This window comes from Rhincodon typus, unplaced genomic scaffold, assembly GCF_021869965.1.
Source record: "Rhincodon typus isolate 14 unplaced genomic scaffold, sRhiTyp1.1 hic_rhity00000688, whole genome shotgun sequence".
Taxonomy (NCBI): Eukaryota; Metazoa; Chordata; class Chondrichthyes; order Orectolobiformes; family Rhincodontidae; genus Rhincodon; species Rhincodon typus.
In genome coordinates this window covers 1-20,748 of record NW_025966326.1, presented here as the reverse complement: position 1 = coordinate 20,748, position 20,748 = coordinate 1, and the positions used below count along the sequence as shown (strand labels likewise).

At 41.6% G+C, this 20,748-nt stretch overlaps 1 protein-coding gene and 1 long non-coding RNA gene across 2 annotated transcripts; one reads left to right on the top strand and one right to left on the bottom strand.

Annotated features, from left to right (window-relative positions):
• Nucleotides 1-6,641: 6,641 nt before the first annotated feature.
• On the bottom strand, nt 6,642-7,124 carry LOC109919755 (gastrula zinc finger protein XlCGF71.1-like). The gene has a single exon (XM_020519787.1). The coding sequence runs from the start codon at nt 7,122-7,124 to the stop codon at nt 6,642-6,644; it is 483 nt and encodes a 160-aa protein (XP_020375376.1).
• A 9,420-nt stretch (nt 7,125-16,544) lies between these two features.
• LOC109919756 lies at nt 16,545-17,092 on the top strand. The gene is made up of 2 exons (XR_007266315.1): nt 16,545-16,585; nt 16,782-17,092. It is a non-coding gene; the product is annotated as an uncharacterized LOC109919756 (long non-coding RNA).
• Nucleotides 17,093-20,748: the final 3,656 nt, after the last annotated feature.

Sequence of the window (20,748 nt, the reverse complement as noted above, 5' to 3'; positions counted from 1 at the left end):
AAATGAGATCAGTTATCGTAGTGGATACAATGGTCTGATGTGCCATGGTGGGGTCATGGTCCAGGGGAAGGTAGGAGGAGGTATCTGAGAGTTGGCGCTCAGCCTCTGCAAAGTAGAGGTCAGTACGCCAGACTACAACAGCACCACCCTTATCGGCAGGCTTAATGACAAAGTCAGGGTTAGATCTGAGTGCACAGAGTGCAGTCAGTTCGGAGGGAGATAGGTTGGATTTGGTGAGGGGGGGCAGAGAAATTCAGGCAACTTATGTCACATCGATAGTTCTCAATGAACAGATCGAGTGCAGGTAAAAGGCCGGAGGGAGGGAGAGTGTTGGAACTGGGTGAAGGGGTCTGTGGGAGGGGAACAGGACTCTTGTCCAAAGAAATGAGCACAGAGGCGAAGATAGCAGAAGAAAAGTTCGACGTCATGTCGTGCCCGAAATTTGTTAAGGTGCGGACGCAGAGGAATAAAGTGAGGCCTTTGCTGGGTACAGAGCATTCGGCATCGGAGAGCAGAAGGTTAGGAGGGATGGTGAATACCCGACAGGAGGTGGGGGTGGGGGTTGGGAGATGGAATGGAGTCAGGGTGAAGGGGTGGAGAGGAAGCTTCCAGAGGGCCATGGGCATCTTTGAGTTGTTGCATTTTGTGGGTTTTGATGCCTGAAAGGAAAAGAAAAAGTTTCTTGTTAGCACGACGAATGAGCCGGAGGTTGAAGTGGAACTGCAGAGTGGTGCAGCCCTGAGCCAGTGTGTTGCAATGCTGTTGGAGAGAGGGGTTGAGAGTGTGCATGTGACGCTGCATGGCAGTGGAGATGGTCATTGCCTGGCATTTGTATGGTGCGGATGCTACATGTCATTTGTCAGCCCAGGCCCGGATATTGTCCAGATCTTGTTGCATTTGAACATGGACTGTTTCAGTATCTGAGGAACATTGTGTAATTATCAGAAAACATCCTCATTATGATGGAGAGAAGGTCTTTGATGAATCAGCTGAAGGTGGTTGGGCCTAGGATACTAGTCTGAGGATCTCCTGCAGAGATGTTCTGGAGTGGAGGTGACTGACCTCCAACAACCAGAAACATCTACTTACGTGCCAGGTGTGACTCCAACCAGCATAGTAGTCCCCCGATACCCATTAATTTGAGTTGTGCTAGGGCTCCTTGATACACACTTGATCTAATGTGGTCTTGGTGTCACTCTCACCTCACTTCTGGAACTCAGCTCTTTTGTTTACGTTTGAACCAAGGTTATAATGAGGTCAGGAGCTGAGTGGCCCTTGTGAAACCTAAACTGGGCGTCATTGAGCAATTTATTGTTGAGCAGGTACTGCTTGATAGCACTGTTGATGACACCTTTCATCACTTTACTGATGATCAAGGGTAGACTGATGGGGTGGTAATTGGCTGGGTTTGATTTAACCTGGTTTTTGTGTACATGACATACCTGGCCACATGGTCAGGTAGATGCCAGTCCTCTACTCAATAGGCAAGGAGAATGGCAAGTTCAGGAGGACAAGTCTTTAATACTACTGCTAGAATGTTGTCATGGCCGATAGCCTTTGCGGTATTCAGAGCCTCCAACCAGTTCTTGATATGACATGCAGTGAATCTAATTGGCTAAAGACTGGCATCTGTGATGCTGGAGACCACTGGAGGAGGCCAATATGGATCATCCACTCGGCACTTCTGGCTGAAGATTGCTGTGAATGCTTCAGCCTTATCTTTTGCACTGATGTACTGGGCTCTTCCATTGAGGGTGGGACATTTGTGGAGCCTCCTCCTCCAGTCAGTTGTTCAATTGTCCACCACCATTCATGACTGGATGTGGCAAGACTGCAGAGCTTAGCTCTGTGTATAACTTGCTGCTTTTGATTTTTGACATACAAGTGTTCCTGTTTTTTAGCTTCACCGAGTTTACACCATTTTTTTTTAGGTATCAAAACAGAAATTGCTGGATAAGTTTGGCAGGTCTGGCAGCATCTGTGGAGAGAAGTCAGAGTTAATATTTCAGGTCAAGTGATCCTTCTTCAGAACTTATTTTTAGGTATGCCTGGTGCTGCTCCTGGTATGCCCTCCTGCACTCTCCATTGAATCAGGGTTGATCCCCTGGCTATATGGTAATGGTTCAGTGAGATATATGCTGGGCCATGAGGTTGCAGATTGTGTTGGAGTTGATTCTGCTGCTGTTGATGGCCTACAGCACCTCATGGATGCCCAGACTTGAGTTGCTAGATCTGTTCAAAGTCTGCCCCATGTCAAACAGTGATGGTGCCACACAACATGATGAAGGATATTCTCAATGGGACTTCGTCTCCACAAGGACTGTGCGGTGCTCACTCTTACCCATACTGTCGTGGACAGATGTATCTGTAGCCACCAAATTGGTAAAGATGAGGTCAACTATGTTTTTCCCTTTTGTTGGTTCTCTCACTGCCTACTGCAGACCCATTCCAGCAGCGATCTCTTCCAGGACCCAATCAGGTCAATCAGTTGTCTGCTGCCAAGCCACTCTTAGTGATGAACATTGAAATCCCCCACCTAGAGCACTTTTTATGTCCTTGCCACCCTCAGTGCTTCTTCCAGCATGCTCAACATGGAGGAGTACTGATTCATCAGGTTCCTGGTAATTGGCAGGAGGTTTCCTTACCCACATTTATCATGAAGTCATGAGACTTCATGGGATCCAGAGTCAATGTTGAGGGCTCTGAGGGCAACTTCATGTCTTTGTCATACATGACTTAGTTAGCACTCTCATCTCTAAGTCAAAAGATTAGAGGTTTAAGACTCAGTCCAGAGACTTGAGCGATGAGGCTGACACTCCAGTGGAGACTGAGGGAGTGCTGCACTTTCAGAGGTACCATCTTTCAGATAAATTAAACCAAATCCTTGTCTGCCCAATCAGGTTAATTTAAAAAATCCCATGACACTGAACTGTCAAAGAGCAAATGAGATATCCCTGATGTCATGGTCAATATGGATGCCATGATGAATGTCATGAAAACAAATTATATGATCATTATGACATCACTGTTTATGGGAGTTCACTGTGCAGTATATACTGCATTTCCTAAATGACAACCGTAACAAATTACACTTCAAAAATATGTCATTGATTGTAAAGAGATTTTGAACACCCTGAATTTGTGGAAGTTGCTATACAGATACAGGTCTTTTCTTTTCTTAAGGAAACATTATGCTTCCTGAACTGGAAATTATAAACCCATTGATGGAGAAGATGACAATGCCAGCTGTGAGACTGACCAATATAGTAAAAACAGGACTCTTACTATAGGATCCTGAGTGTTTCAATGAATTGGGACACACTATGCTGACAAATCAGAGCACTTGGGTTAAGAAAGACAAATTTATTGTGAGTTATAAATCTACACAGAAGATAGATAAAACAGCAGACCAACACCACCACAATACTAGACTTTGAATCAACCAAAATGACAAAGCATTTGAAAATGACTCAGGATCTTTCCCATTACATGAAATAAATCTTGGAAGAGTGTAAGGTGAACATACCACACCATTATTACATTGAGGTAAGATAAGCTGAGGGAACTCAGGTTTGGAGAGACTCACATCCCCACTCCCTCCCCATATTCAGGATAGCAGTCCTCCAAGGCAGGAGTACAAACGTTACCCATGGTATTAGTCAAACACCTGTCACCTGAAGAGGATCTGTCTATAATACACATCATCAAAGAAAGCAGCGTTTGTTTCTACCCTATTCCCACTCCCGACAGCAGCTCATTTCATTAAGACACACATATACATCAGAAGAAACTCTCTCTGAATGCTACAGACAAAGGTTTCTTTAAAATCCCATATGTTTAGTCTGATGGTCATAAATTACACTAATTTTAATGATAAAGGATGAAGGTCATTTTTTAATTATAAAAAGATATAGAGAATTGAGAAGATTGTGTATACCTTACAAAATGTTGTCCACTTTGCAATACAACAATGCATTGAACTGCAAACTGTGGATTGTGTGTACCTTTGGTGGTCAGTTGAGTTTTTGCATTGGAGGTGACTGAGGTAGATGAATTTGCCATGAATATGATATGTAATACAGACACCAGAGGGTAGTTGATCTTTGATGAGGTGAATAGTCGCTGCCAGGCAGATTATAAATAAAATGAAGACTATCACACAGCTTTAACACCAGCCTGGATTTAGAAGGTTTCTGTTTTCCCTTATCTCCCATTCATTATCATGAAGCAATGGCAGGTTCAAATAATTGGAGCACATTCACAGAGCCCCGCGGTTTATCAGTCAAATAGCTTGATCATTTCGATATAAGTAATGTAATTTTCTTGAATTTGTTTGGCAAAAAAGACCATGTCTGAGGTTCCTCTGGAAGGTCTAAATCTGAGTCCTGCTCCTCTGATGCTGCTTGGCCTGCTGTGTTCATCCAGCTCTACACCTTGTTATCTCAGATTCTCCAGCATCTGCGGTTACTACTATCTCTCAAAGTTATAAGTGATGTCTGTATCACTGAATCCATTTGGGGGCCTGATGCTGCTGGACAGATCATCGACTTGTTTGATCAGTGATGAACATCCACCTAGCACCAAGCGATCACAAGGCCCAAAGTCCAAGAGGAAGAAGATCAATGTCTCAGCCTGAAAACAGCCCGACCCAACAGAGGAATTCCAGGAGCAGCTCACAACAAATCTGTAAAATCTTCACACATCCAACTCAATTCCCAACTGTGGAATCAAAATAAAGTGAGCTGCACTAAACTCCTGAGTCCAGACCAGTTGTGTTCAACCATTGTTGATTTTCAAAGACGAATCCAGAAAATAAAGAATTAAGAGACAACAAAGGCTGGGTTTGCTTTCCTTAGAACAGAGAAGGCTGAGGGGAATCTGACTGAGGTTTACAAAGTTCTGAGGGACATAGAAAGATTAGATAGTGAGAAACTTTTTCATCAAGAGAGTGTTGAGCCTCTGGAATTCTCTGCCATTAAAAGTGGTTAAGGCCAAAACACTGAATGTTTCCGAGGAGTATGATATAGTTCTTAGGGATAAAGGGATCAAAGGGCATGAGGACAAAGTGGGAACAGGGTACTGAGTCAGATAAGCAGCCATGATCATGTTGAATGGCAGAACAGGCTGAAAGGGTTGAATTGTCTGCTCCTGCTTTACGTTTCTATGTTTCTCTTTGAAACTTTTCTCCTTAATAGAGGGATCAATAAATAGGGGACAAAGTTTTAGTGTCAAGAGAAAGAGGTTTAGAGGGAATTTGAGGAAAAAAGTTTTCACCTGAAGAGTTATGGGAATCTGAAACTTACTGCCTAAAAAGACCTTTAAGAACTATTCAGATGAACACTTGAAACACCAAAACATACAAGGTAATGGACCAGGTATTGGAAAATTGAATTGGAATAGATGATGTTTGATGAGCAGCATGGACACAATGGTCTAAAGGGCTTCTTTCCATGCTATAAAAAACCCTATGACTGTATGACTTGTGGTGGGAAGAAAAGGTCTGAGATATGCAGTAATACGCTGATCATCATGACGTTGAGTTTTCAGAAGTCACCAAGGCCGCTTATTGACCGAGGTCAAATGTACAAGAGCCTGTTAGTTTACAGATTGTGTTTCTCTTCTTAAGGATGCCAATTGCATCTATTAACTCTGGAAAGAACATTCTGAACAACTCCTCAACCGTGAATCACAGGACAGTTGATATCCTTGAGTCTGTGCATGACTGTCCCGTGGTAGAATTTATGATTGACTTAGTACCAATGAGAGATCTGCAACAAGCAAACAGATAAGAAACAACAAAGCCTGTGGTCCTGATGGCATTCCAACGTAGGGCTACAAAATTGGGACAGAGACCCAGACTCCATGTGCTAATCCTCCAGATTTGACAGGAAAAAGAATGCCTGCATATTTCCTGACTTCAGGAATGTGACAATTGTAACTATTTTCAAAAAGTGAGGTGAATCATGCTGTGGAAACTATTCTGGTATTGCCATCACATCCAGAGCTGAGAAATTCATGCATTCTCCTGAACCATCTACTTCCTCTGGCTGAGGAAATCCTCCCAGAGACACAATGACATTTCTTAATCTCTCCACTTTTGTCTTGCTGTGAATTTCCATTTGATTGTGTCTGTATGAAACACTTAGGATGTTTTACTATGTTAAAGGCGCTGCAAAACTACAAGTTGCTGTTGAGAGGTTGGTGCCCTCTTTCTCAACTCACGTTCCAACCAATCCTCAAGTTTCAGCCTGGAGGACAGACTGGAGGACATTGATTGACCTCTAGTGCCTTGTTCGAGTGGCCGTTCAGACAGCAAATGTTGTGAGACAATGGAAACTGTCACGGTCAAGACACATCCTGCCCTCCCCTGACTTCCCAGCTGGACACACTGATGATGAATGGGATTTCTGGCTGATTGTCCCTCTCCATAAACCAGAAATGCTGAGGACAATAGAAGTACGTGCATTACCATCCTAGGAATGGCTCACACCAATTGAATTGCTCCTGTGTGAATGTGTTGATGAACCAGGAGACACAGTGACTGCGTGAAAGCTCTGTCTCACATCTGAATGATTCCTCCCATGCGAATCTTCTGTGCATCACAGAGTTGAAAACTTCACAAAAGCTTTATCACAGAACTCTCAGACTATTGATTTCTCCACTGAATGAACACATTGGTGTCTGCGGAGAGATGATAACTGTGAGAATGATTTGTTACACAGTTTACGCTTGAACGGTTTTGGCCTGTACGGATCTGCTTGTGTACAAGGAGGGTTGAAGATGACAAAAAGGCTCAATGACCGTAGGAATGACTTGCCACACACCTCACATGCGAACTGTTTCTCTATAGTGTGAATGTGGCTGTGACTCACCAGGCCCGATGACCGTGCAAAGCACTTATTACACACTGAACACTTGAATGGCTTCTCGCCAGTGTGCAGACATTGATGTGCACGGAGGGTCGATGACTGAGTGAAAGGGAATGCAAAGCACTTATTACACGCTTCACACATGAATTGTTTCTCCCCTGTATGAATCCTCTGGTGTGCCAGGAGCTCAGAGAATTCAGTGAAAGGTACCTCCCACACCTCACATCTGAAGGATTTCTCTCCCTTGTGAAACATTGGTGGATGAGGAAGGTTGACAAAATCACAAAAGCTTTATCACAGAATTCACACACAAACAGTTTCTCCCCTATGTGAACATGTTGATGAATGTGGAGGTGTGATAAGTTTGAAAATGATTTCTCACACATCATGCATATGAATGGTTTCTCCCCTGTATGAATACATTTGTGTACACAGAGGTGTGATGAAAGCGTAAATGCTTCTTCACATAACTCGCATGTGAATGGTCTCTCTCCTGTGTGAATGCGCTGCTGAATTACCAGGCCAAGTGACTGTGCAAAGCTCTTGTGACAAACCTCACACTTTAATGGTTTCTCTCCAGCGTGAATATGTCGGTGTTGCAATAGCGTGGATGACCATGTGAAGGGTCACATGGTTCACACTGGAATGGTTTACCTTCCATGGAGCTGCTCTTATGTTAACAGTTGGACAACAACTTCACCTTGCAGGTTAGGGGACCTCACACACCTCACACTTCAGCAGCCTTGTACTTTTCGGAATGAGTCAGTGATTCATGAGGCTCAATGAATGATTGAAGCTCTCACCAACCTGGAGCCACCCACACTTCTTCCCATCCTCACCCTGACCACCCACAGCTGAACATTTGGAAAGGTTGGTTCCGATGGAAGGCTCCACACCAATGACCAGTTTCAGATCTGATGATGTCAAAGCTCCCCTGACCAAACCAATTTCCAGATGATGGTTTCACTGCCTAACTTTCTCTGTGTTAAGCAATGCTGTGAAGGGACTGGATATCTTCCCAGAGTCATGCAGTTGTTCCTTGGGCGATGGTCAGGATCTATCTGCAGTGTCTATTCTCTCTGCGTTCTCTACTGCAGTAAGTGCAATCCTTCGGTAAAACAGGAAAAGGAAACGAGATTTCCTCAAACTCATTTTCCCTCTTTGCCAAGGGGGCTGACTCCACAGTTAGTTCCACAGTGAGTATCTGTCTGCAATTCTCCTGTGTGGGGGATCAGATGCAAGTCCTTTCTTTTCCCTTATTTGACTGCGACACACTCTTTGATACCACCAGGGACGTTGGATAGTGACCAATAGCAGACATCACAACTACTTAAGTAAAGCAGACTACTGTGGATGCTGGAAATATGAAACAAAAATAAGGAAAATGCTGGAGAAACTTAGCAAGTCTGAAAGCATTTGTGGAAAGAGAAACAGAGTTAATATTTCAAATCAAATATGACATTTTTCAGAACTTGGCCAATTTCTTTTCACTGTCCAGATCATCCCAGGTCTCATAATGGCAATGAAACTGAAAGTCAGGCAGAATAAAAAAGGGCTACCAAATCACTATGAGCTTCAGACATGCTGTTGAAGAATAATTTTACTCTATATTTTGTGCAAACACTCAAAAGAAAATTGTCCTCTTGTTTTCCAAACTTATTTTAAGCAAGGATACTGGGCAAAGTACTTCAAGCCAGGGAAAATATTGCTTCAGCGTAGCTGATTGAAGGGTCCTGGCTTATCCTGGGAAATTAGATCCACGATATTCACTCAGCTGAATTTGGGATATGTAGCCATTGCACTGAGTGAAAACTATCAAATCAAATGCCTTTTAGGAAAGGCTGAGATCTTCAAGTAAAATCTTTAAAGAAGGCAATAAAAGATGTTTCAATAAATACGTCTCCAGGTATGGTAGCCAATTTGCCACAGCACTGGTTATACAGGTAGAACAATCTTCATTAACCGTTATCTGCACATGGATACTCACAGTCTGCAGAGCAGTCACTCTCCTGATAACATACTGATTCTGATTTGAGGAATGAAATTGTGATTCAGGGAAGAACTCTCTGCTCAAGGCGTTACCTGTACTTAAGGAATGACTGACTTGGATATTGACTTCAAGGCAAACAACTCGGAGGAAATCATATCAAAATGAAAAATTCTGCAGGATGTCAGATTCACAGAGTTTCTCTTACTTCAGTTAAGTCAGAAAGAAATGCCGCTCATCACTGGGCAAAATAGAGAACTAGTTCTAAAGGAACGGCAAGCAGACAGCTTCATGAGGGACAGAAATGACCTGAGGCCATGCCATGGATCTGTGTGTCTTGGATCTCTGATCTTAACTAGGCCAGGAACTAAATGGAAGATGGGACCTTCAGTACCAGTGAGGATGATGTATTTGAAACTGGGAGCCTCAAACTTTTATATTTTTACTCCGTAATGTTAAGAAAATAGTCTTATCACCAGTCACAGCAAACATATGTACAGTAGTCCTCAACTACAATAACACAACATCAATGAAGGTCCAGGTCACTGCTCACAACATTGCCTCTCAAGAATAAATAGCCTTGATAAATTGATGAGCTGATACAGTTTTCAACTAGATTGTATTGGCTGTTTACATTAATATCAATGCTACGTTGTAGATTTGTAAACAGAAATGATCATTTATCAAGATCCCTTCAAATCATTTTCTGTTTCACTTCTCCAGAGGATGTTATAAACTGTCATGAATACAGCTCTTCGCATCATTACGAACAACTGAAATTCCTGCCTGTCTTTGTATTTCTGTAACCGACTCTTGTTGTGGACCAGACCAGATCCCCCAGAGTATATTACGGAGATAGCCTGGACCCTAACTTTCATACCTAGACCCTAATTTTTATACTTTTAAAAAGGTAAGTGTAAGACGCTGTGTTCCAGATATGATTCAATTGATCCACCACAAGGCTTTAATCAAAACACCCTTTATTCTTAAAATACAACAAAAAGAAAAATTGGTGTAACTCTATTGAAATACTTAACAAGATAATGTATTATTTAACCACTAATCATCAACTATTCCAATATAGGCAGCATTCCATAAACAAATCCTTAACTAGGCAATTCAGCAACAGTTATTTTTCTCACGTACTGTCTCTCTCCAGTCCAATAGACAGAAACTCCGAAAGAAACAATCTGTCCCTTTTGATTTTTAAGAGGAAGCCTCTCTGTCTAAGACTTCACTCTAGCTGCAGAGAACACAATCTTTCAACCCTAGCAGGCAACAAAAACCTATTCAACCAACTGAAAGCAAAACTAAAGCCCTTTTGGGTCTGTGTGAGCCTGACCTCACTCACTCATGATTCTTGCATCTTATTTTTAAAAAAAAATCCAGGGAGAACTCAAAGCTGGTTACCAACCGCCTGCCTGAAGGATACATTTCACCAGCACTATGACAACATTCCTCTGCAAGAGAAACAGGACAGAACACATTTCTTAAAGGCACAGTATCATCACACTCTCACACAGTATCCATTAAGTGGCAGTGAACAGGAAATCCTCAAATGTTCAATTGTAGAACTCTGAGTGATACAAGATAAAATAACTGCAATTGTGACCACTTTATGAACAGACACATACCATATCCAACTGGGACTACAGTGCTGGTTTTAAAGCTACGTATTATTACAGCCAATTCAGGGTGAGAGACGCATGAATTAATGGATCCACAAAGCTTCCCAAATGCAGCAAGGTCTGACTACAAAAGAAAAGCAACTATGAGGGACCCTAATGTAGATCAACGAGCACATGGACCCCAACGTGGAATGGGAATCAGCACATGGGAAGTAGAGTTTTGATGACTTCTCCCAAAGGATCTCTGAGTTCTCCAAAGACTCGTCCCAGGAACTTTAGACCTTTTCCTCAAATGTACAAAGCCCACTGGCTGGGGTTTGAAAAATCGCTGGAAAAGAAACTGCTTCTGATTGGTTCTTTCCACTCCCCCCCTGCCCGCCATGTGGATCCACTGACGAAAGTGGATCCCATGATCCAACATCACAAGCCCTAATCATCTGGTCATGATCACATTGCAGTTTGTGAGAACCTGCTCACATTGGATGCCATATTTGCTACATTATAACATTAACTACATTTCAAGAAGTGCTTAAATCACTGTAAAGGGCTTTTTGATGCCCTGAGATTGTGCAAGTTGATATATAAATGCAGATATCTCTTTATAATGGAAACTTTATGCTTCCTGTGAATTGGAAATTAAACATCCACAAGGGAGAAAATAGGAGGTTTCGTGGTACAGTGGGTAGTATTCCTGCCTCTGAGTTCAAGTCACAGAACTTGTTGGTTGTGGATTATGTTTCTAATATAGTCAAACAAGCTATTATCAAACTTTAAATCTTTCCAATATGCCTAAAAGTGAAGAATAGCCTGGGTGGCCATCATTGATGCAGAGTGGTGGCCCCTCAAGCTATACTTATGTAGTCATTTTCACCATCCTGTTCAGACACCTTATAACACACACGGCAGGTGGGACTTGAGAGCAGGCCTCCGGGCCCAGAGGTGGTACAGTACCAGTGTGCCACAAGAGCCCCCTGTCTAGCAAACTCTGTTTAGATATTTTCTAGTCAACCTATTCAGTGATATTATTACACGATATCATGTCCAGAGCTGTGGAAATTGATTTTCCTTTAGGGATCTGTTCAAGTGGCCATTCAGTATGTGGCGACCTACACAGTGAACCAGAGAATTGTACAGTACAAAAGGACCAAAAGCTCTGTAGTCTGTACCACCCTAACCCTACTACATACATTAGTTCCACCTTCCCACAGCATTCCAGACCCTAGCCTTCTGGATGAAAAATATTTTCCTCAAATCCCCTCTAAACGTCCTGCCTTTCACTTTACAATTATGCCCCCTTATTGAACCTTTGCCTAAGGGGATCAGCTACTTTCTATTCACCTTGTCCATGCCACTCATAATCTTATTCACCTTAATTTGATCCCCCTCAACCTTCTCTGCTCCAAAGAAAACTATCCAGCCTCTCTTCATAGCTGAAATGCTCCATCCCAGGCAACATCCCTGTGAATCTCCTCTGCAATCCCTCCAAAGTAATCACATTCTTCCTGTTGTGTGGTGTTTAGAACTGTACACAATAGTCCAGCTGTGGCCTAAACGAAGTTCTGTACAGCTCCAACATAACCTTCCTATTCTTATAATCTATGCCTTCACTGATAAAGCCAAACAACCCAAATGCCTTCTTAACTACCCTATTAACTGGTCCAGCCATCTTCAGGGATCTGTGGAAAAGCATCCCAAGATCCCTCTGTTCCTCTGAGCTTCCTGGTGATCTGCCATTCATTGAGTACTCCCTTGACTTGTTACTTCTTGCAATGCTATGAGATAATGGAGACTGTCACAGCTGAGTCACATTCTGCCCTCCTCTGACTTTCTAGTTCAGCTCACTGATTAGGAACAAGATTCCTGGCTGATTATCCCCTCCATAGACCAGAAATGCTGAGGCTCATTGAACTATCTCCATTACCAGACAGCAAATATTGTGAGACAACGGGGACTGTCACAGCTGCGACACATCCAGTACATATGATAAAGTTTTACAATAAATTCTTAATAAATGGGAACTTGTATTCTAAGGCAGAGGTTTTTGTTTTAGCTCTGTGAAGGTAATTCATTTTTGAAATATCACAAGATCATTTTGAACAGTAACTTCTGAACAACCTTTCCAAGAAAGCATGTGACTTAAACTAAATGACTAAAGAAGCTACCTGGAAGAAAAGTACGGATGTTGAGTGGATAATGACTACCTTGATCGGATTATTGCTCACTGCATATCACACAAGTTCATGAAAGGCCCTAACACTGTTACTTTTGGTCCTGAAAAGTGCCTATCAAATTCAGGTTATCGTGGAATGGTAAGGAATCACAAACATTGAGCAATAGCTGCAAGTTGTTTAATATGCTACTTTGCAGTAGCAACATGAGTAGCGCTCATCACTCACAGGCTGTGGCCATCAAGCCAGAAGTATGTCCTGCCTATCTTATAAATGAGCAATGGTGGATATGAATTTCAATGCTAGTGTGACCTTAGGTACTCTTTCCATAGACTGCTGGCTCATATGAAACAAAAATATATTTTTGGCTGTTCACAATAAATAAAGTATTGACTGTACCATTCTCAACTTAACAAAAAAGGGTGGTTTTCTGGTTAATTTTTCAGAACAATACCTTGACCTATCAGTGACAATCTGTCTGATTTAAAATTTGTACAAGCTTAACAATTTTCTGTCACTGATCATTAACTTGGCCACTATCCATAGCAATGTCTCTACCAATCAGAGTTCACCTGCCAACCGGCACTCTTCACTCACACAGTATGAATGTTGCATCTCCTTGAATTTGGTATTTCTTGTAAATTGTCCTGATGAGTGCACGACCATAGATTTTGATAAAATATGTCTTTTTTGGCAGTACTTGAATTCTGCACAACCAAATGACTATGTGATAGGTACAAGGAGGTACTGAACAAAAAAATTGATTCTTAAGTATATTTCAGAGATCAGATTTAAATGTGGCTTTGACTGTTGTGAACAATTTTCCAGAAACTGAGGACAATATTTACAAAGACAAATGGAAAGTGAGGAGAAAGAAAAAGAGCAATGGAAAGAGAAATGGAATGAAAAGATCTGGATCTTCAAAGAGGCTGAGAACTCAACAACATGACCTGCTGAAAGATAAGCTTAGAGTAAAGTAAGAAAAGAAAAAGGGGTCGTAGCTTGGAGGATGATTCTGATTCCAATGAGGTATTTGATTTGACCAGAAATTTACATTAGTGACTAAATTTACAAAGAATGGTGTGGAAAGATGCTTCAGTTCATTTGAAAAAGTAGCTGGAAAGATGAAGTGGCCAAAATAATTTTGGACCTTAATTTTATAGAATGTCTTGACAGGTAGAGCTATAAGCTTGTATACCAGTTTGTGAGAAGAGCAATCGGCAAGCTATAAAACTGTTAAAAAGGCAATATTCAATCCTATTGGTTTGTCCCTGAAACTTATCAATTAAAATTTAGCCCTATAAGCAGGAAATCTAATCACACATTTAAAGTAATTTCAAAGCAAAAAAAAGGATTAGTAATTGTTTTACCGAAAAAGTGTGAATGTAAGAGATATCATGATTATGGAAGAATTTGTTAATAGTAGTCCAGTAGTCCTTAAGACTTATTTATACGAGTATCAAGTATCAAAAATCTGAGAAACACCAATTCTGACAGATATACATGTTTCCAACACGGACAGTTACATGTAGGGAAACAGACATAAAGAATCAACAAAGAATATGAGAAGTAGAAATTCTGGGGAAGGGAAACATATCAATTTTAGGCAACAAATAAAAGGACACCAAAATAATAAAGGAGAAAGCCTTGAACATGTAGTGACAAAAAGGATGACTTAGATTCATACAGTCATTAAGTCCAACTCGTCCATGCGACCAAGTTTCCCAAACTAAGCTAGTCCCATTTGGCTGCATTTGGCCCATATCCCTCTATATCGTTCCTATTCATGTACCTGCCTAAATGTCTTTTAAATATCGTAATTGTACCTGCATCTACCATTTCCTCTGGCAGTTCATTCGAATTCACAACCCTCCTTTGTGTGAAAAGGTTGCCCCTCAGGCCACTTTTAAACTTGATGTACTAAAGCTATTTGATGGAAGTTAAATGTTCAACCTAATACAGTTGTAGGAACACTGAAAAGAAAAGAATGTACTGGGAAAGAAATGGGCATTAAAACTGCAATGCTGGTACAGGTGATATGTGTTCCCTTGGGATATACTAGGAAGTGGTGCCTCTGGACAGTCAAGAAAATTCTTCATCGATATTGATAAAGAAAATCACTGAATATTTTATTTCATGGGAAGGGGTATTTCCCCATACTTATATTCAAGAAGCTAAAGCTATAAAGATATTGAGAGTTACTGGAGCAAGACAGTTACTAATGCTGGCTGATGATACAATTTGTCATCCAGAGGGGTTAATGAGAAAGGAAGTATTATCTGGAAATATATGTGGAGGTTACAAACTGATTCCATTATATAGAGTTATACTAAAAAGTGAATAGTGAGTAAAGATGTTGTAGTTGGAGTAGTGCAACAAATCCTATAGGAGGAATTGATTTTATCTTGGGAAACAACCTGGCTGCTTCCAAAATATTGACCTCACTGCAGGCATTGACTGTGGTATGACTAAATCTTGAGCACACTGAATTGGAATTAGACTGGAAGCGGTGTCCAGAAAGGGAAATGACTTGGAAATTCAGTTATCTGACAAGCTTTTCGAAAACTTAAGTAAAAAGAATGAAGTAAAAAGAATGAGGCTTATAGGTTAACCCATCTTCTTTAAAGAATGCACAAGACAGATCTTGATCAAAAAATATCAGACAGCCGACTCAGAAATTAAATCAAAACCAATAACTGAGTATTATTATTTAAAACATAAAATGGTAATGAGGAAACAGAGAACACTCCAAATATCAGCCAATAAGGAATGGGTATTGGTCAATCAGGTAGTGGTTCCAGATGAGTATTATAACAAAATTTTATGATTGGCTCACAAAATTTCAATGCCAGCTCACTTAGGTAGGAAAATTCTTGCTAAAGTACGAAAATATTTTCGTTGAACAACAAGATTACGTAAAGATTTTGCCAGATATGCCATTCATGTTGGGTAGTGGGGAAATCCCAACCATTAATTAAACTTGCATTTTTAATTCCAATGCCAGTTCTTGAAGAACAGTCACCAGCGCCTTAATAGATTGTGTAGAACCCCAACTGAGATCAGGATTGGGAATTGGAACTTTTTAACAATTATGTATGTTTCAACAAGATCTCCTGAAACAGTACGTTTGGGGAAAATTATGACCAAAAAAAAGGGAATGGAAAGGTTATCCTAATTTTTTTTTAGAAAATATGGATTACACAAAGAAATCCAATCATATTAAGATTCAAACTTTATGTCACAAATATTCAAATAAATCATGAATAGTTGAAATAATTTAAATCTGAAGATTATCAACTCCAATCTCAAGGAGCTTTTGATCAATAAAATTGAACTTTAGGGGCCATACTTTGATCTTACTGTCAATAATGCCCAATTGATTGAGATAAAGGAATTCCCTTGCTACAGTTTGCCATTAAGTATGCTGTGATGATTCCACAACATTCAGTCCTTTTGAAGAGGCTTACGGATGAGCTAAGAGGATCCCTTAAATTGTGCAACAAAAATTTGTTAACCAAACTTTCCAAACTGCCCTACATAAAGAAGGTAAAGTCTCCATAGTCCTACCAGACCGTAGGGTTGCTCTCTCATTAGAAAGGGATGATTGGTCATAGTTTAACCTGAGGGTCACCACACCTCAGGCTAGGGGAGAGATTGAGGAGAGTCCTTTGTGGTAACCTTGGCCAGCTGCACTGCAGTGATGCCAACAGCAAGGTTTCAATTCCTGCACTGGCTGAGATTACTGTAAAGGACTCTACTTCTCAAATTTTACCCTTAATCAAAGGAGAAACCTAGGAAACGTTATTACAGAAATATCTGGATGGACTGTGAGAGATGTCAATCAGACAGCCCACCCACTCTGCCCATTCCCTCCTCTTCCTCTTCCAGAGCTGGTTCACTTCCTATAGGGACTGAAAACCAAATGAGGAGATGGTGAGTGAAGGAGCAGCTTTTGTATCCCATAATATCCATACCAATCTCCAGGCAGTCTGGATATTCAGGCGGTGGAAATGTCCCTTATGCTGTGTGAGAACAGCTGTTATTCGGTGCTTTGAAATGAACAGTCAGCACTTTCAGTAAAGCAGGAGAAGGCATTCGAGGAAGTCATGTTTCCTTTTCTGTTTTTCAGGATTGCACATACCACACCAGAAAATACAGATAGATAAACACTGCAAATAGATGCTGACCATCACCCAAGGAATAACTGCACAACTCTGGGAAGACATCCAGTCCCTTCACAGCATTGCTTAGCACAGAGAAGGTTGGTCAGTGAAACCATCATCTGGAAATCGCTTGCATCTGTGGAGTTTTGACATATCAACAGATCTGAAACTGGTCAGTGGTGTTGAGCCTTCCACCAGAAACAATCTTTCGAGGGGTTCGGTGTGGGTGATTGGTCAGGGTAAGGCTGGGAATAAATGTGAGTGGCTTGAAGTATGATGAAAGCTTCAATCATTCTTTGAGCCTGATGAACTACTGACTCGTTCCTAAAGAGAAGAGGCTGTTCAAATATGAGAAGCTCTTGGAGAAGATATATGCACATTTGGAAGAAAATGGACGACTTAGTGACAGGCAGCATGGTTTCAAACAGGGATGATCATGTCTCACCAACCTGATGGAATTTTCTGAAGAGGTGACAGATAGTTGATGAGGGAAGAGCTGTGGATGTAGTTTATATGGACTTTAGTAAGGCATTTATAAAGTCCCACTTGGCAGATTGATGCAAAAACTAAAATCACATGGGATTCGGGGTGGGCTGGCTAGATGGTTACAAACCTGGCTTTGTCATAGAAGACAGAGGCTAGCGATGGAAGGCTGTCTTTCAGAATGAAGACTGGTAACTAATGGTGTTCCACAGGAATCACTCTTAGGTCCTCTGTTGTTTGTAGTATGTATAAATGATCTGGAGGAAAATGTGGGTGGTCTGATTAGTAAGTTTGTAGATGACACAAAGATTGGTGGAGTTGCTGATAATGCCGATGATTGTGAAAGGATACAACAGGATATAGATAGATTGGCGACTTAGGCCCAGAAATGGCAGATGGAGTTTAATCCAGACAAATGCGAGGTGTTGCATTTTGCAGGATCAAATTTAAGTGCAAATTATACTGTTAATGGCAGAACTCTTAGGAACATTAACACACAGACGGATCTGGGTGTGTAGATCCACAGTTCACTGAAAATGGCAACACAACTGGCCAAAGTGATTAAGAAGGCATATGGCATGCTTGCGTTCATCGGCTGGGACATGGAGTGCAAGAGTTGGCTAACCATGTTGCTGGAGAGGTAGCGGGATCGTTGCCCGCATTCTCCACTCCCTTTGGGCGGCACGGTGGCTCAGTGGTTAGCACTGCTGCGTCACAGCACCAGGGACCTGGGTTCGATCCCATACTCGAGCGACTGTCTGTGTGGAGTTTGCACGTTCTCCCTGTGTCTGCGTGGGTTTCCTCCAGGTACTCCGGTTTCCTCCCACAGTCCAAAGATGCGCAGGCAAGGTGGATTGGCCATGCTAAATTGCCCGTAGTGTTCAAGGATGTGTAGATTAGGTGGGTTATAGGGGGATGGGTCTGGCTGGGATGCTCTGAGGGTCTGTGTGGACTGGTTGGGCCAAAGGGCCTGTTTCCACACTGTAGGGATTCTATGATTCTATGATAAGCCTCTTGAGTCTGTGCTAGTCCAAAACAAGCAACTAATGATCCTAATCCCATTTTCCAGCACTTGGCCATTGTTTTGAATGTCTTGGCATCGCAAGTGCTTGTCTAAATACTTCTTAACTGTTATGAGGGTTTCTGCCTCTACCACTCTTACAGACAATGAGTTCTAGGCTGGAAAAGGGTGATGTTAAAGAGAAGGAAGTAGGTGATCTTTGTGATGGAGAAGGTATGAGTTCAGAAGTAGAGCTGGAGGTAGAAGAGGATCCCACAGACCAGTTGTTGGAGACGATAGTAAAGAGGGCATTGAAGAGGAATTTAAGGAATGTAGGAACTGGAGCAATCGCTTGAACCTATTACACCAGTCAATTAGATCATGGCTGCTCTATATCTTAACTCTACCTATCTGCCTTGACTCTGTAATCCTTAATCCTCTTGCCTAACAACAGAACTATCAACCTCACTTTTGAAATTTTCAATTGACCCCCAGCTTCGACAGACTTTTGTGGGGAGAGTTCTAGATTTCCAGTCCCCTTTTTGGGAAGAAGTGCTTGTTGACATCACCCTGACATCACCCAGAACAGCCTCGTTCTAATTTTAATGCTCTGCTTCTTGATCTGGACTCTCCCACCAGAGGAATCGTTTCTCTCAAACTACTCAATTAACTCGTTTAATCATCTTAAAAATTTCAATTAGATTATCTCTTAATTTTCAAGAGAATGTAAAATCTGTCTGTGTAACCTATCCTCATAATGTAATCCTTTTAACCCGAAGAGCATTCTGGTGAATCTGTGTTGTGCTCTCTCCAAAGCCAATATATCCTTCCTGAGGTGCAGTGTCCACCACTGAACACAGTTCTGCAGATGGGGTCTCAACAGAGCTCTGTACAACAGCAACATAACTTCCACAAGGAAGTTGGTTTAGGGGAGGAGAAGTTGTAGGTTATCTTTTCTCTTCAGGATGCACCTGGAATAATGAGCAGTTTTGACAGAGGAAAGCAGGACCACTAGAGCTTGATGTGGATCAATCAGATCTGGAGATGGATGGATAAATCAGGTGTGATAAGATATGCTCAAATCTTCACTCCTTGGGCTCGAGGTGCAAGGAGATTGATCAGGAAGAATGAAATGTAAAGGTAATTTGGGGAGCAACAGGAATGAAGGTGCAGGAGAGCATTGGAATGGTCTAACTACAGGGAGGGAGTAGTTAAATCAGATTGACAGCGACAAAAGCACTGTGGTGAATGGAGGGCCAAAGGGCAGGGAGTTGAGAAGTAAAAAGGACCATCCAACTCATCTGTGGAAAGAGGATCTTCTAGGAATGGACACTGATTGGCCCATGGGCCCATGTGATCACTGGATCTCTGTAACCATTGGTGGGTTTGTACAATGGAAATATGGTCAACCCTGTATCACTGAAGTTCAGTGTCATTTCAGACTGTTGGAATTGGGAGCCAGACTAAAGTACAGGGATTTCAAAGAAATATTCTGAGAGAATTTCCCCTGATGTGAGTGTGTGTGTCTAATAGTAAAGTGAGCCAGCTCTCAGGATTGGGTATGGTGTAAAATCAGACCCTGCTTTAGTTGGTGACGTGAATTACAGACAGATCCTCTTCACATGATTAGTGTTTGACGAATACCATAGGGAATGTTCGTACTTGCCTGTCTGGAAGGACTGCTATCCTGAGTATTGGGAGGGAGTGGGGGTAAGTCTCTACAGACCTAAGTTCCCTCAGCCCATAATGGCTTGATGTAATGATGGTATTATGTGTTCTTCCACGATTCATTTCATGCTCTGGGAAGATGTTTCATCATTCTCAAATGGTTTGTTATTTTGGTTGATTCAATGTTTGTTGTGAGCTGAATATTGCATTGTTTCTTCTTTCCTGTTTTATTAATCTTCTGTATAGATTTATAAGTTACGATTTTCTTTTACGTTAACCTGTTTTGTCAGAATGGTGTGTTCCTATTCTCTGAAACACTCAGGGTCCTATAGTTAGAGTCCTGTACACAATATATTTATTGGTCAATGTCATTGTGGGCTGGGATGCAGCCTTTATCAATGGGTTTATAGCTTCCAGTTCACAGGAAGCGGAACTTCCCAAGAAAAATGGAAAGACTTGCATTAATATATCAACATTCATAAACCCAGCCCACCTGAAAGGAGATGACCCATCTGAGGAAGGGTGACCGGACCCGAAACGTTAACTGATTTTTTTCATCACAGATGCTGCCAGATCTGCTGGGCTTTTCCTTAAACTTCTGTTTTTATACCTGAAAGCAGCTTTATCGCTAACACAGCCTATCTGAAAACACCCCCTCTCCAGTTAAGCTTTTGAGAGGTGAAGTCAACGTTGTAATTTAGGAAGCAGCAGACCGTTTACACAAACAAGCCCATGTGTGATAATGACCAGAAAACCTCTTTTTGTGACATTAATGGTGAGAA

Bases quoted from the DNA above. Each gene is read 5' to 3' on its own strand.
- LOC109919755 (XM_020519787.1), bottom strand. From the start codon at position 7,124: ATGTTTCACAAGGGAGAGAAATCCTTCAGATGTGAGGTGTGGGAGGTA.